This window comes from Pectinophora gossypiella, chromosome 4 (assembly GCF_024362695.1).
Source record: "Pectinophora gossypiella chromosome 4, ilPecGoss1.1, whole genome shotgun sequence".
Classification (NCBI taxonomy): Eukaryota; Metazoa; Arthropoda; class Insecta; order Lepidoptera; family Gelechiidae; genus Pectinophora; species Pectinophora gossypiella.
In genome coordinates this window covers 1,578,749-1,595,585 of record NC_065407.1, presented here as the reverse complement: position 1 = coordinate 1,595,585, position 16,837 = coordinate 1,578,749, and the positions used below count along the sequence as shown (strand labels likewise).

The following is a 16,837-nucleotide window of genomic DNA, read 5'->3' as shown; positions in this document are numbered from 1 at the left end:
TACACGTAGAATTGGGTAGTTTCCTAAGTCAAAGATAAATATAAAATTCTGATTACTAAATAAGGACAGATCTAAAGGAGACAAAAAACGTTATCTTTTTTCTATTTAACTTATTTATAAATTTTAATAAAAAAAAAATGTAAATAAGTGACAAGTATGTGTAATAAGTGGGACATTTTGTCACATTTTACTATGACGTCACAGTGTGCTTCTTCAAACAAATTCCGTAGCAAATTCGTGTTTTGACGTTTAGTAAAAAGTAACTGATTTGACTATAGTTGGAAACTACCCCATTCTATGTCCATACGTCATTTCGGTGGCACATTTTTGCATGGCTTTCTAAACTGTTGGCCTCGGTGTGTTTCCGCACTACATCCGTTTCGAATCCGTCAAATGATGGATCTGAAGTGCGCGAATTATCCGATATCTCTAAGTAACTTTCCACTATCCGTCATTCTCGGACTCGGTTCGGGTAGTGCATCCTAATACATATCTTAATGGGCACTCACTGTTGCTTAGTCGTTGAAAAAATACGCCACCGAAATTACGCCTAGTGGCACATTGAAAGCTTCACCCATACGAGTATATTCCAGATACTGTTATCCATGGTATAAGAACACCAGGTATGCTCAAAAGTGACAGCTAACATTTCAAGGTTAGCCCAGTTGACGTCATCGCACCCTGCGTTGCCATTTCGTAAAAAATAAATTACCCACGACCAATGTTTTTATATTTATTTTGCAAGGCAATTTTGAACTTTTAGTAAAATATTTACTTGCAGTTTTAATCATTTGTATATATGACAAGTGATAGTTATTAAATACATTAGTCAATATTTCATTTAAATTTCAATAATAAAATTTACGTCCTTGGAATGTTGGAGATACCAATTTAATGGTAACACAGTGGTAACATTTACGTCTTCAGACGGCTAGCAATGGCGGCTTTTCATAGGATTGAGCGTACCTGGTTTTCTTATACCATGCTATTATCAATATTGATCACCACATAATGGAATCAGCTTGGTGCTTATATAAATAGTCGGAGAACTTCTCCAGTTTCCTCTCTAAAGCATTTATCTCCGCTGCTAATTCTCATACCATCTCATTGGGCTTGGTAGGGAAGATCCTCGGGTTGCGCACGCGCGGGCTGTAGAAGTTGTTCGGCTGGATGTACTTAGCCATTATCGGCTCCTCATGTAGGGTGCCCATCTTGCTATCGTAGAAGTTCTCATGCTTGTTGTCCAAGGATTTCATGATGAACGAATGGACGTCCTGTCTGCGTTTCCTGAGGCGAATACAGGCGAACACAGTGCTGAGGAGTATGCCCAACTTGAATAGAGCCACGACGAATAGTGCCATCATGAATACGATGTACTGCTGCTGGTACCAGTCTTCTAGTTTCCCGATGCAACCCTGAAAATAAGAATGGTGGAAGACATACCGGAATTATTATACATTATCGAGGAGCTCGGTGGTGCAGCGATTAACGCGTTCGGTCTGCGATTGTTGAAGTAAAGCAACTTTCGCAAAGGCCGGTCATAGGATGGGTGACCACAAAAAAAAAAGTTTTCATCTCGAGCTCCTCCGTGCTTCGGAAGGCACGTTAAGCCGTTGGTCCCGGCTGCATTAGCAGTCGTTAATAACCATCAATCCGCACTGGGCCCGCGTGATGGTTTCAGGTCCGATCTCCCTATCGAGTGGGGACGTTAATGGGCTGATGATGATGATGATGATATTTTATTTATTTCAAGAAACATGGCTCATATGTGTTAGTAAGCTTATTCTAGATGTTAGCAGCCTTATCTGATATTAGATCGCAACATCTTCGTAAATACGGGTAGTCGAGCCGCGGACTTATCTATCATCGCCAGGGCGACGTTGCCGCTGCCTCGGACCCTGCGCACCAGAGATGTGCATCGCTTCCTCATAGTCGTGTAAAAGCAGTCGACGTGAGCTTCAGCGAACATGCCCGAGGCGCTACAGAAGAGAGGCAGCAACACCCTAAATGCATTGTTGAACTGGACGCGGATGACGCTGTACGCTTAAGGTATAAGTACATAAATCCAACTACTTCTTACTATGCTACGTGTAACGCGCCTCTTACAACACGACCGTCCGACCACGACCTATGCAGGGTTTCGCTTACAGGTGATACAAAATCATTTCATTCGAAAAGCCACGGGAGCTCCGTGCTTCCTTCGCAACGAAAATCTGCACATTGACTTAGGTCTCATCCGTTATCGATCCTGACGACCCGATTACTCTAGAGTAATCTCGAGCTATGGCTAGCGATAGAGGCGGCCAATCAGCTCGAAGAGTGGTCGAAGATTTCTCTTATTAAGCGTTTATTGCTATCGGCCTATTAGGGTCAAGCAATTCTTTAAAATATAATCCTCTTACACAACGCCCTGAGCCGGGGTTCACGACCAACTAGGCACCATCAGGATTGTTGTCTTAAATTTTGTAGCGGATGAGAGCCCTCAGCGCTCCCCATTTGTCTGGCCGAGTAGTTTAGTATCAAGTTGGCTAAATAACTTACAGGTATGTATCTGTAGTGTGGGTCAGGCGTGAGCTCCTGGCAGCGGGAGTTGTTGAGCGGCGCCGGGTTGAGGTGCGACACGAGCCCGGCGCGCTGCACGCAGCAGCTGGGCGGCACGGCCATGCCGCGGGGGCCGAGCCGCCGCAGCTGCCACAGCGACATGTCGTAGTTGCGCGCGTCCGTTATGCCGCAGCACTCCAGCTGGAGGGTAGGTAGGTAAGATTTATAAAGAGCGAAAAACAAGATACTACTGCTGCAATTCACCTAAAAAGCTACAATGCTATTTGAGATTTGTTGGCATATCAGCCGGATAAGTTCTCGGAAGGATCCGCAAGTGGAACAAGCCTTTGTTCATACCTGTGTCTGCGCGAGGTCGACAGAAGCCGTGAACTGCTCGTAGTCGGGCACGGCGTAGTAGGCCTGCAGCGCGGCGGCCGCGCCCCCCGCCGCGCTGTGCAGCCCCACGCAGCGGGGCCACACCGCCGCCACCACGCCGCCCGCACACTCCCACAGCAGTAGCGCCAGCACCGCCAGGAAGTACTGGCACACGTAAATATAAGCTCACGGCTGTATCGACTGGGTAATGAATGAACAAGTACCCACACCTCACCGAACTCTCTGTTAAACCGTCACACTCCAGACACTTCATACCATAAACCTCGTTTTACACAGACATCACACATTGGTGTTATCGTACACCTGTGTGTGTGCGATATGTGTGTATGTGAGTGCGATATGTGTGTATGTGAGTGCGTATGGACGTCAGACGTCACACTGACGTCCATACGACTGAAGACTAAAGTCTGAAGACTAAAGCGACCAAGGGAACGTGCGGCAAACGTAGGTCAGCTGCTGGTGGGAAGATTATTCCTTATTCTAGGTCTAAGTCATGTCATAAAAAACTTAATGGTGAGTCTGCCTTAGCTCTATGAAACGAGGTTCTAACTACACAATATTTTCAAATATCCTACACTTATTGTTGACATCATGTAAAATTGCTTGTAAAATAAATATGTTAACTACACTTACAATAGTCAATATGAAATATCCAGGCATGTAAGTGGCCCAGCAGCCAAGCGCGGAGGTGGCGCACATGGCCAGCCCCGCGGCGAGTAGCGCCAGTGCCAGGTAGTAGAAGGGCGGGTGCGCCAGCCCGGCGTCTGGCGCCGCCAGCAGCCGCGACAGCAGGACACGCTGCGTATCGCACAGGAGGAGGAAGCCACACACCACTTCTAGGAATCCGCAGGCCTTTGGGGTAGTTATTACAACTTTTAATATACAATGGGAATACCTGTCGGTATTACAAGAAAGTTAGGCGAGTGCACTGAATGCTTCTTCTATCGTGTGGACTGTTAGGTGGATTACCAACCTTATCTACCTTGGTGTCAGGGTTATCGTTAAGCCGCCAATGGTCAACATGTAAGCGAAAACCAGGACCAACAGCTTAACGCGTGCCTTCCGCAGCACGGATCGTCGTACTTTCGGACAATTGGGGGATCAGCCTGTAATGATGTAAGTATTGATTTTACCGGAGTCACCATCGTCAGGGTCCGCTTACCTAACCTGAAGATTTGACAGGTCCGGTTTTTGACAGAAGCGACTTCCTGTCTAACCTTCCAACCCGCGAAGGGAAAACCAGTCCAATCCAGGTTAGGTCACATACCTCCGATAATGCATTTCTCGGGTATGTGGGTTTGGTTCACCGCTGAGCACGTGATAAATCATTTATGATCCAAAAATTAATTCGAAAACAAATTCGACAATCATTGGTTGGTTTAGCCTGTGCTGGATCCGAATCTGCGACCTCAAAGGGAGAGGCAAGCGTTCTACCAACTGGGCTCCACGGCTCCCGGAGATTTCCCGATGATTTTACCGGAGTAAAAGTTGAAATTTAAATCTGTTATGCAGTGTGGTGTTAATTATTGGAAATTCTACCGAATAAAATGGAGGCCAGTGTCATATCGGTCCTCCATTTTCTTTATAAAATAAACCCTGTAACGGATAGGTAGCGTGAAGATAAATATAGTCGAAAAAGTGGTGCCTCGACCTTGCCGGGCGGCCGTTATTATATATTACCGTAACGGTAATGTTTTAATAATCACGTCATACTTACAAAGAATATAGTGTTGAAAAATCCGAATAACACTTTAGCACTCGCTGCATTTTTGCACTTCATTATGACACTTATTACAAATAACGGGATTAATAATTTATATTAAGCAATAATAGTATTTGTGCGGAAGAAATTACGAAAGCTACGCGATGACAATACGCGTTGGTACGAGTGTGAACAAACAGTGGCTCAGTGAATAGATTCGCCGGTTTGTGGAGATGCGCTCTGCTGAGCAGGTGGGGTGACTAATAATTAGGCAGTTTTGTTTAAAATTAATGCTTCAGTTACTCCGCACGTGTGAATGTAAGCTCTTCCATTCTGTTTATTGAGCGCACATTGCGCAAACGCATTGGAATAAAAGCCACGATTTACATTAAAACGATGTAGTATTTTAAAGTGTTTTAATTACAGTTTTCATATACCAAAAGTTGTTTGTTATTAAAAATCTATATCTTTTTTTTTGAAACCTCCGCAAGTCACCGGCGGCGTGGCGGTAATGTCGTCTTGCTCGCGTTCACTTGTTTCTTGGAGTTCTGTAAAGAAAAAATATTTCTTAATTGTCTCATCTACAATTGTACGCACAGAAAACAACTTGTAACATCAATGGTAATAATACCATAGTGAAGTTTGTTTGTAGGAAGTACTCTCTGGAATTACAATTTCTTACTCCAGGAGTAAGCTACATTATTCCTGAGTCCCTAGTAAAATATAGTTATTTTCGATTAGTTTACAGCCACCCAATAATGTATGAGTTTTATGTGGCCGTAAAGAGGTGTTATTCACAAGGCAGGTGTGCCCAATCCAGTTACTCCCCTGTAGATCCGTGGCTGCTAGCCAGGGTGGTCCCGCTTTAGCTGATTTTGCGCACCGCCCTAGGGTCGCCACTGAGCGCTATAGCTTTTTGATAACACAATTATACACATACGTAGTCGCGGGCAGAAAGCTACAATAATAACAGCAACATGGAGAGATATAGAAACATATAGAAACATTATTGTACCAATAAAGATTGTTACCTGGCGGCAAATGCAGTTTTTCTATTACAAACTTCTTCCTTCTCAACTTAAATGCTAGATCCAGACTTGGCGGAACAAAAGGCACTAAAGAGTAGATTGCAGATAACTTGGTCACGTGGAACAACCCGTGGTAGTCTTTGTAAACTGGGTTGGTTTCGCGACTTGAGCCTGCAAATGATTCTATTCTGACTGCGTTGTCTATTGAATACAGCAGTCGCTTCATTATGTGATCATCCTGAAAAAAGTATAGAATTCTTATAAAATACAGAGAAAAGAAAAAAGGAAAAAAGATGTATGTATGTATTGTATATATTTCTGAATAAGTTTTTCTTTTATTTTTGAATAAGTATTTTAATTATCAGTTACATCTCATTTTCTTTTATAATAACAACTAATATGCACTTTCATTGTTGTCTGTCATCCATTTCTATTATATATTTATCACCTATATGACCTAAAAATTACTTTTTTTTTAATTAAAAATGGTTTGCATTTGTCCACCATTATGGTAAATGAAGATGTGGCTAAAGGTGGCACACTTACCTAGTAAATAGTAAAAAAAATCTTTATTATTATTATATTATAGTAGGTAACATAGTTACACTTTGAATCGTAAATTTTTACATAACAAACGTCTCATCCGCCTAAAACTACTGCAGCTTCTCACAACCTGTATAGCCGGGGAAAAGAATGAAAATGCATATTCATTCTGGTTTCAAAGAAGTGTGAAAGGCACTGTGGGTGAAGAGAGTACTCACTTCGAACAAATGTGCTGGAATGGTTACAAACGCCACAGCATTAGTGTCCCTCAGTATAGTTCTTAGACAGAACATGAATTTAATAAGATCCTGCCCATAGCTACTGGATACACCATAATCTTCACAATCCATTGCCATCCACACTGGAGATCCCAAAGACTGTATGCTTATCCTTAGAATGTTTTTATTCTTACTGCTAATCTGATATTCTTCTTTTGAAACGGTTTCTTTTATCCTAGCCAGAAGATTAAAATAGATCGGGTTTTTGAAACCTGAAATGAAGTTTGACTATTATAAAAATACACATAACAACATAACATCACGCTTGTATCCCTAAAGGGGTAGGCAGAGGTGTATAGTATATACACCCACTGCTCACCAGCTATGTTAAAGTGTCATGTAATACCAGCCTATTGCTATTAAATTAGACACAAATCCTGGAAACCATGTGATATCAATTATCTACGATCCAAACATGAATTCAAACTCAAAATCAAATTCAGTGGTTTTGCAAACCAAGACATTTTACAAAATTAAAGCAAACGACAAACCTTTAACACTTTCATGTTTTGAATTAAGATCACAATATGTTATGCTGCTTTGTTTAATAGTGTCTTCATCTATGTGCTTGCTCAGGTCGAAGTGGTGCCCAAAGTTGGTGTTGCTGCCAAAAGAAGACTCCACTTGACCAAGCCTCTCGTATCTCCAGGCTATTTTCATTTTGTCCACACCACCAGAGACTGCACTCACTTCATCTTCAGTGGGCGCTGTGCAAGGCTGCGGCAGTTCTTTAGTCTGGAATATAGTTTTGTAAATAAATATCAGATGTTAGATTGTAGACAAATGATGGATTTTGCAAATATCTACTAAATAGTTTTACAAAAAAATTACTAAGCTGTTGTATAAAACATTTGCTAAGTTTTTTAAAATGTATTCCAACTTTATATAAGTAATAAAAAAAACTGGTATAAACATTTGTAGCTTACGATGTCTTGTGGGTTCTCATCAGCAGTCGCAATAAACAGGTCATGTTTGCAGACTACACCTTCTGCAAGGAAATACTTTGCAAGTACTCTGCTGTATGTTCCTAGTACGTCTTCCTCTGAAAATGAAGTATATAGCAGGTGGTAAGTTAATTTGAAGGTAGATAACAGGCAAGAAATGGAGGGAGGTCTATACCCAACAGTGGGAAAGTTCACGCTAGGCAAGATAAATGACCATTTATTACTTACCTACTGCAAAAATAGCACCAGTAGGTAAACCTCCACCTGAAAACATATGTTGTTATTATTTATATTTTAAGGTTATAATAAGTTTAAAATTAATTTAAGTTGTATAGTCGCATACGTACCAACAATATGATCCAAGGATGGAATTCCAGATGATACGAAAGGAAAATTGTTCTTTAATTTTGTTCCAATTATGTTCGTTCTCGAATCCAATGTTTTATGAAAACTAGACATGATTTTTTAGAACTGTTTTTACGCTGTGTGGACAAGAGTGGAAAACGCTATTCTTAATAATATTAAAGTTTCTTTCTTTCTTTCTTTCTACTTAGATTTTAACGGAATTATTATAACATTGAAATAAGAAGTGTGAAGAACCGACACATTTATTTATCTTTTATTTTTTTTGTGTTCCCCGAAGGGTAAGGCAAAGGGAACTATGCCCATACAGCCATGTCTTGCGTATTTTTTTTCTTGATGATTAATGAAATGATGAAAGGTGATGATGATGATGAAACCTAAGCCCCCACCCTCGGAGTAGACTCCTACTCCGAACCCCAAACGAATTAACTCAAAAGTCCGCATAAACTAAAGCGAAAACAGGCAGATACACTTTGTTTATTGAATACTCCGATATAATAACACTCGAGAATGTCTTCCGACTAACTTAATGCGATTATTAACCACAAAACACCACTTCGTATTAATTATTTAGATTAATCAATGAAGAAAGCAACTGTCCCGTTCCAGTTTCCCGCCAAAAAGCCTCGACCATAGACACTGTATTCTGACAATTTATTTTTTAAAATATTTTACACAGTGATGAGGGGCCCGTATACACTTTCAGTACTTAGTGTCATGACATCGCAAAAATTGCATTTGTTAGTGGTGGTGTGGTTAAATTATCTTTAAAATGAATGCATCCATTTCAAAGATGACGTTTATTAATGTTTTTTATCTGTGGTTCAAATCCGGGCTTCGTGCGTGTGCATTTTGAGTTTGTTATAGTAAAATTTAAAAGGATTTTACATCTATTTGGTCAAGTTTCGTAGCAAATATTAACAAAGATGCAGGGCCCGGCAGTTTTTATGGATATCTCGCTTGAAGATCAAGTAGGTGAACTCTTAACACAATATAACCTAAACTTTACAATTCGATTTCATGAAAAGTTGGTAAGAATTGAGTAAAACGTTAACCTGTTCTATGATATCTTTCAGGCTTTAGAGTTAAGAAAGTATTTCAAAAGTATGGGAGCCGAGATATCAGAAGAAAAGTCTCCAAAAGGCATCGAAGACGACTTGCACAAGATTGTCGGAGTTTGCGATGCTTGCTTCAAAGAACCTAACGAAGCAGACATCGAAGCTATCTTCAACAGTATTGTTTCGATTATGGTGTCGGTTAGTATCCAAATTTTATATAAATTAATAAACAGAAACTTATAATTAATCACTCTCACACTAATCTGGGAATTTTTAATCTGTAATCACCTAATTTTGCGATCTCAAGGTATACATTATATTTTCTTAATTCCAGATACCTCTTGAACGAGGGGAGAACCTTATTGTAGCATTCAGTCAGCGGCTTGCTAAGGCTCCTGCACCCAAACTTGGCATGGTGGCATTACAAACGTAAGTGAAGCTTTATTTAAAATTATTAAAAACCTTTTAAAATAAATTGTGATTATTTACTTTTCTTTCATAAATTAAGAATCTTTAAAAGACGTAACATTATTACCTGCATAATATCTACTAGTCAACCTGTCTATTTTTGGATATTCTTGTGTTACTGAAGAAGATCATACTAATTATTACAGCAATATAATTATGAACATAACTATTACACTGAAAATGATACATATAGAAAGAAAATGAGGTCAAAAGTGCGTGCTGTTTTATTACTTCTACAAATTACTTATGGAACCATTTTATCTTTTTAATTTGGTGGAATAAAGTATATTTGTATTTTATTGTCAGTATATTTATGAAGAATATTCTGAGAAATCATTGAATCTTAGAAAGAAAGAAAGGTTACGGTTATTATAAAGGTACGCCACAGTAACAAATACAACATAACACTGAATAACACATAATTTACAATCATAACACATAATAAAAACAACTTACACAAAAGAGTACAAATAAATAGACAGTAAACATTAAGGTAAATTGTAATTTTGTGAATGGACTGGCCAACAATAATGGTGGTGTCCTTTATAAAAGGGTCTCACACAGCAAAAGCTGCTGCAGGAGCCACGATGCTGGTATTCTTGAGGTCTTAGTGTCTAATTAACCTGATCATAACATTGCAGGTTATGGCGACTCTACAACAACCTAGAGGCAAACTCCCCACTTCGCTACCATGTGTACTACCACGTTGTAGAGCTGGGAGCCCGTGTAGGAGCCGTGCGGGATATATTCACCGGTGTTGAGCAGCTACGCAAAGAGTTCCTCGGCTGCCCGCCCTCCAACGAACAAATGCAGAAGTTATACAGACTTTTACACCAGGTTCTAAAGGATCAAAACAGGTAAAGCTTCATTGTAGCCAGTACTGGGACTCTAAAAATGCTACATCATATTATTTCACTTAAACAAGCAATATCACAATCGTCGCCGGATACCGGTTTGGACGACATGTTTTTTTTTATCAAGTTTTTATCGAGGTCTGACCACTTTACCATGATGATGATCACAATTTGATATTTGCACATATAAAAGTGAGTGCACTTAGATGAATTCTTCAAAGACTCCTTTTTAACCCCAATATGGTTAGACTCTCCTATCAATACATTGCATCCTTTCCAATTACAAAAAGTTGCTCAAAAATCGAAGTTCCATCTTAAGCTGCATGTCCACCTGCATGTAGGTCAAAGATATCAGTCATCACCTTTACTTTTAATCCTTGTGCCTAATTTCTAAATTATTTATCCAATAAGAAATAATTGCTGACACTTATACTTTAATTCTTATTGGAAGACATTTCTTATGACTAATAAGACTATTCCAAAATTGAAATTCTTTTACTTTGTTTCAGTGAATTGGCATCAAAGGTGATGATAGAGCTGTTGGGGACATACACAGACGAGAACGCGTCGTATGCTAGGGAGGATGCCATCAAATGCATAGTGACGGCGCTGGCTGACCCCACCACATTCCTGCTAGACCCGCTGCTGTCGCTCAAACCTGTGAGGTTCCTAGAGGGCGAGCTAATTCATGATTTGCTCACCATCTTTGTCTCAGAGAAGCTCTCCAGTTACCAGGCGTTCTACAACAACCATAAGGAATTTGTCCACTCTCAGGGTAAGTTCATGTACGGTCACGAGCACTAATATGTATACAATTTGGTACCATGTCACATTAACTTTTTTGACAAATTGAACTCTAAGTCTCACTAAATGTCAAATATGTTAGTGCGACAGAGTCCTAAAGCGGGTACATTATATTGCTCATGACTGTAGCTAAGAAAGGATGAAACATCTGGATTTTTTTCAATCCAACTTTGGAATTCCAAGTGAATTCAAACTTATGTTTCTTCTCCTATTTGAGTGAAACTATTTCAGCCGGGTCTGTGTGACAATCGCGCCGCGCGCGGCGCGGATTATATCGAGGCCTTGGATCAATAGCCGTATGACGGTAGATAGCATTCGTATCGTTTATTGGTCGTAGCGCTCAATATAATTCGCGCGGTGTGGTTGTCATGCAGACCCGGCTGGTCTTATTAGTTTCTTATATAAATTATAATATTTCCTTTAAGAAATATTCATAGGTGCATAACTTGACTGTGGTAAATAAACAAAAGCCTTATTCATTTGCTTATCTACAATTTTTCCTAATCTCTACATACTACAACTCTTAATAATTCAAAACAGAATAACTGTAGTAACTTATTACACTACACACACACTACTTATTATACTTATTTATTGCACAATATATAATTAAACTTAAGAAATTTTCCCCAAAAATAAATAATTATTTATTTAAAAAAAAAAAAAAAATGTAAACATTTGTGAGGATTTTTTGGAAAATATTTTATATTTATTTCAGGCTTGAACCATGAGCAGAACATCAAGAAGATGCGGATACTGTCGTTCATGCAGATGGCAGAGAGCAACCCGGATATCACCTTCGATGAGATCACCACCGAGCTGCAGATTGAGGAGAAGGATGTGGAGGCGTTCATTATTGAAGGTAAATTATAACAAATTCAAATATACTCTATTGCACCAAAATAAATTTAAATACACTTCTCATCAAAAAAATCGAAACACTTCCGTTTTCATTGTTTCTGTCCGAATTTAACACAAAAAAGAATTCATACGATGAAAAAAAATACATAAATGTATAGCTGGCAGTTTGGCCATTACAGTAATAAGCGAAAATTCTAAATTCAAAATTAGAATTTCATTTCTTTATCTTATAAACGAAATGAATCACTGTTTTGAGACAAATGTGTGTTTAGGGTTGGAGTACATTTAGCGTTTAAAAACTAAAAATTGGCGCCTATCCTTAAACTTTTTGTTTTTTATTTCAATACTGTGACTTTGGGACGTCTGAAAAAAGGTTTTTTTTCTAAAACGTATGGATACTTCGCCCACAGAAGCCGCCCAAGTTGTGGCATTGCTGGATTCTGGCCTTAGTCAGCGTGTTGTGGCTGCAAGACTGCATCTAAGCCTGTCATCTGTTCATAGAGTCTATAAACGTTATCGGGAGACTGGTTTGTTCACGCGCCGTTCAGGATCTGGCAGGAATCGGGTCACTTCTGAGCGAGATGATCGATTTATTGTAACAACTTCTTTAAGAAATCGACGCCTTAACGCTTTTCAACTGCAGCAGCGGCTTCGTGTTGTACGAAGGGTGGCTGTAAGTGACTCTACAATTAGAAGAAGGTTGAAGGATCGTGGACTGGTACCGCATAAGCCAGCAAATGGGCCGAAATTAACTGCAGACCATCGAAGAGCGCGCCTTAACTTTGCACGTGAGCACCTAAATTGGTCATACCTACAGTGGAGCAAAGTTCTCTTTTCTGATGAGTGTAAAATTATGCTGTATGGTAACGACGGAAGGAACAAGGTCTACAGAAGAGACGGAGAACGCTATGCACAATGCTGCATTGAAGAAAAGGTCAGCTATGGTGGCGGTTCGTGGACGGTTTGGGGAGGAATCAGCGCCGACGGTAAGACAGAGCTTGCTTTCGTGTCTGGGCCACGTCTGCCTGCACTAAACTGTCATCGGTACGTCGAAGAGTGTCTCGAGCCTCATGTGATGCCCTATGCACATTTTATTGGCAACGGCTTCATATTCATGCACGACAATGCTAGGGCTCACACCGCGGGCGTCGTACGAGATTATCTTAACGAAGTCGATATCTCTATTATGGAATGGCCAGCAAGAAGCCCGGACATGAATCCCATTGAACATCTGTGGGATGAATTAAAGAGACGAATTCGAGCAAGAGATCCTGCCCCAGAAACACTTAGCCAGCTGCAAGATGCAATCCAAGAGGAATGGGACAATATACCACAGCATGTGATCGTGACTCTCATCCGATCGATGAAGAACCGTATGGAAGCAGTAATTAGAGCTCGGGGAGGGAATACAAGTTATTACATAAACGTTTTTTAGCTTTTTTTTTCATTTACGTGTGTTGTTTTATCCATTTCCTTTATACTCCATACGGAATAAAAATGACTCATTTAACAAAATACGAAACCTATGAAAAATTCATTTAAATTTAGAACATTAACATTAAGATTTGATAAGCTCATATTACTCACTATTAAACGACATTTAACATTTATTCCTAAATGTACACATTTTTCTGATAATCCTGACAAAACGTAAACTTGCAAGGTGTTTCGATTTTTTTGATGAGAAGTGTAGTTACAAAAGTTACAATTTAGTGAGTTAAATTCATCTATTATTTATGTCTCATTTCTGTATTTTTTTATTATCCATCTTTCGCGAATTCGCATCGGATGTAGCGCAACTGCTTTAAATATTTTGGGCGCAACGTTGATGAGTAAAATGACTCAATTGTTTTAAGTTTACGCGGTTATTATCATAATTAAAACACATAATAACGTGTTCTTACCGCGTTTAAATGGAGATATGAGACTCCCGAATTATAGATCTACCTACTCCACTCCAATCTCATCAGTCATCCCGTGATCATGGCACTTGCAACAGTGTCGAAATATCGGGAGTCTCATATCTCCATTTAAACGCGGTAAGAACACGTTATTATGTGTTTTAATAATGACTTAATTGTTTCACTTTATTTTTGAAAGTGTTCAACGTATTACGTCAGCTTTATCAAAACTAATATTTTTTATGGTTGTGTTTAGATGACGTCAAGTCATTTCTTCACTATGATTAGTGTCAAAATCAGAAAGCATTAGCAGGTTTACTGCCATTATTCTGCGGTTAAATTAACTTTAGTTTTTTGCGGAAGATTTTGATTGTGGTTATTACATCGTACATAGATATGCTATGGCGACTTACAGGCGGCGGCTTCGCGAATATTATAACAATAATATTCTTTCTTAAAAGGCGTATGAAACCAGTTTTAATTTATGTATTTGGCTATCTTCTTCTTATCGTGTGGGTTGTGAGGTGGAATACCAGCCTCATCAACCCTGGTGTCAGGGTTACTATTGAGCCGCCAAAGGCCCCTGACATGACTCATGTAACAACTACTTACTTACATCAGTATGTAGTAACCGGGACCAACGGCTTAACGTGCCTTCCGGATCATCTTACTTTCGGACAATCAGGTGACCAGCCTGTAATGTCCTAACCAAACTAGGGATTACAAAGTGATCTTTTGTGATATGTCTCCACCGGGATTCGAACCCGGGGCCTCCGGAGCGTGAGTCCAACGCTCAACCACTGGACCACAGAGGCCGTTATTTGGCTACCTATTTATGCTTTTATTTACCTCGAAAAAACATTAATCCGACCGTAAATCCGTTGCAGTGCTGAAGACGCGGCTGGTGCGCGCCCGCATGGACCAGGCGGGCCGCAGGGTGCTGGTGTCGTCCACCATGCACCGCACGTTCACGCCGGGCCAGTGGCGCACGCTGCGCAGCGTGCTGCAGGCGTGGCGGGCCAACGTGCACGCGGCGCACGAGCAGATGAACTCCGTGGCCGCCGCGCAGCGGGACTACCAGCACCAGCAGACCAAGGCTGCTTAATGAACGTTAATCAATAAAACTTGTATAATAAAAAGGTCATTTTTATTTCGCGAGCTTTATGAATGTTTGGGTGTACGGTCACGAACATTAATATGTATACACTTTGGTACCATGTCACATTAACTTTTTTGACAAATTGAACTGTAAGTCTCACTAAATGTCAAATATGTTAGTGCGACAGAGTCCTAAAGTAGGTACATTATATTGCTCATGACTGTAACGCTAATAAAAATATACAACCATCTACCGAATAAAATAAAAAGTACTGAAAAAGTTAATTTATTCTCTAATAGTCTAAAAACATTCCTTATTAGTAAATGTTATTATAATATTACAGAATTTTTTAATGATGATATAAATAAATATATATAGTAGGTAGTTATGCTTCAATTGCTCTAAATAAATAGGTAATGGCCCCGATTCCAGCAGACACCTCCTAATTTTATTTTAAGTTATATCCGTCATTTTCATATCCGTCGAAAAGGAAAGGGACGGATGATTCACAGCTCTTAATTTTAGGAAAAATGAGTAAATGAATGTGTCGGGTTATTGACTGATGTAAAATTTTTAGACGGTTGGTTTAGATTTGTGCTTAAAATTGACGTGTGTTCCATAAATTTTATGCTTGTCGATTACCCGTCCCTTTCATTTTCGGCGGATAAGAAAATGACAGATATAACTTAAAATAAAATTAGATGGTATTTACAGGAATTAGCACCATTATAGGTTATTAATTTAAGTGTAAAGTTCCTAAAGAGTAGATTTAAGATATGTTAGTTATAGATTCCTTTTTTATTGTTATTATTTTCAAGTAATCGGCAACTAGTTGCCCCTATTGTATGCTGTGCCCTAGCAGGGCGTCACATGTACGCATATTTATTACAAAACACCTTGTATAACTTGTGACTTGCAATAAACTTCTTCTATTCTATTCTAACGCGGGGCGAGGCAGTATTCGTGTGCATCGACGGAACACCCCGGACACTTCATACGAGACGCCTCGTTTGACACAGACACTACACATAGACGTTATCGTACACGCGTACGCGTCTGTGTTTGTGACGTGTGATGCACATACGATTGAAAATTAAAGATCGAGTGGGGTGGGGTTAAATTAGGTTAGCCGCTCAGGGAGTGGAGAGTTGCCGTTCTATACGTAATATTATTCCTTATTCTATGTCGACGTGTTTATAGGCATTATACATCAATGGTTACATACAAGTCAATGCGACGCGACCGTTTCCTCGCCAAAAGTGTCGGTGCGTGGTGTCGTGTGATAGGTAAAGGGTAGGTTATAGCGTAGGCAATGAAGCAATTTTTTGTATGACGATCCCAACACTAAATCGTCAGACGCTGAAATTTTGCTGGGTTGTAGTATATGATTAGACTAAACTTGTATAAAAAATCCAAAACAAAAACACGCGGAAGTTAAAAGTATTTAAGCCGTTAAGTACAAATACCTCAATATATTGGGATTAATTATTTTCCATTAAAAAACTTTTTTCCTATATGATTTACAAGGATCTAAAGTTACTTACTCTTTTTTATTTGACGTGACTTATTGTAGATTTGCCGCAAATGGCATTATTGACTACTTGGCCGGACAAATGGGAATCGCTGAGGGCTCTCACAAGGTACAAAATTTAAGACAACAGGCCTGAGGGTGCCCAGTTGGGCGCATTCCACGGCTCAGAGCGTCATCTGAGACCTCTGTTACTCAAAGACTTATTATTACAATGCTGCGCCGTAGTCCCGTGTTCTATGGTAAGATGTTATGAACACAATAAGACTTTTTAAATTATTTCTCTTCTCTTTGGAAAGCAGCTGATAATGACTATAGAAATGTCGTTTAAACATCAAATCTAACAATAACAAAGTTCTGTGATTTACAATTACATCTCTAAGCTTTATGTAAAGTTTTATGTAACAAAGCGAAGGATACCTATATATAATCACGCCTTATCTCTACCGGAGTGGGCAGAGCCACAAGT

General features: G+C 39.6%; 4 protein-coding genes across 4 annotated transcripts in view; 1 reads left to right on the top strand and 3 right to left on the bottom strand.

Annotated features, from left to right (window-relative positions):
- Nucleotides 1–16,837, bottom strand: part of LOC126366202 (uncharacterized) — a 261,987-nt gene that overhangs the window by 57,808 nt on the left and 187,342 nt on the right. The gene's annotated exons all lie outside the window — the stretch shown is intronic.
- LOC126366312 (tetraspanin-1) lies at nucleotides 803–4,823 on the bottom strand. The gene is made up of 5 exons (XM_050009412.1): nucleotides 4,655–4,823; nucleotides 3,571–3,789; nucleotides 2,899–3,081; nucleotides 2,542–2,742; nucleotides 803–1,415 (listed from the first exon to the last, which is right to left on the bottom strand). The coding sequence occupies exons 1-5, from the start codon at nucleotides 4,715–4,717 to the stop codon at nucleotides 1,095–1,097; spliced, it is 987 nt and encodes a 328-aa protein (XP_049865369.1). The 5' UTR covers nucleotides 4,718–4,823; the 3' UTR covers nucleotides 803–1,094.
- Nucleotides 5,042–7,982, bottom strand: LOC126366295 (elongator complex protein 4). The gene is made up of 7 exons (XM_050009388.1): nucleotides 7,780–7,982; nucleotides 7,661–7,696; nucleotides 7,415–7,530; nucleotides 6,980–7,223; nucleotides 6,429–6,700; nucleotides 5,671–5,905; nucleotides 5,042–5,187 (listed from the first exon to the last, which is right to left on the bottom strand). The coding sequence occupies exons 1-7, from the start codon at nucleotides 7,889–7,891 to the stop codon at nucleotides 5,093–5,095; spliced, it is 1,110 nt and encodes a 369-aa protein (XP_049865345.1). The 5' UTR covers nucleotides 7,892–7,982; the 3' UTR covers nucleotides 5,042–5,092.
- LOC126366291 (eukaryotic translation initiation factor 3 subunit M) lies at nucleotides 8,604–14,880 on the top strand. Its single transcript, XM_050009381.1, has 7 exons — nucleotides 8,604–8,766; nucleotides 8,872–9,051; nucleotides 9,188–9,282; nucleotides 9,963–10,178; nucleotides 10,685–10,950; nucleotides 11,698–11,841; nucleotides 14,629–14,880. Exons 1-7 carry the CDS (start codon nucleotides 8,722–8,724, stop codon nucleotides 14,844–14,846), a joined length of 1,164 nt encoding a protein of 387 aa, XP_049865338.1. The 5' UTR covers nucleotides 8,604–8,721; the 3' UTR covers nucleotides 14,847–14,880.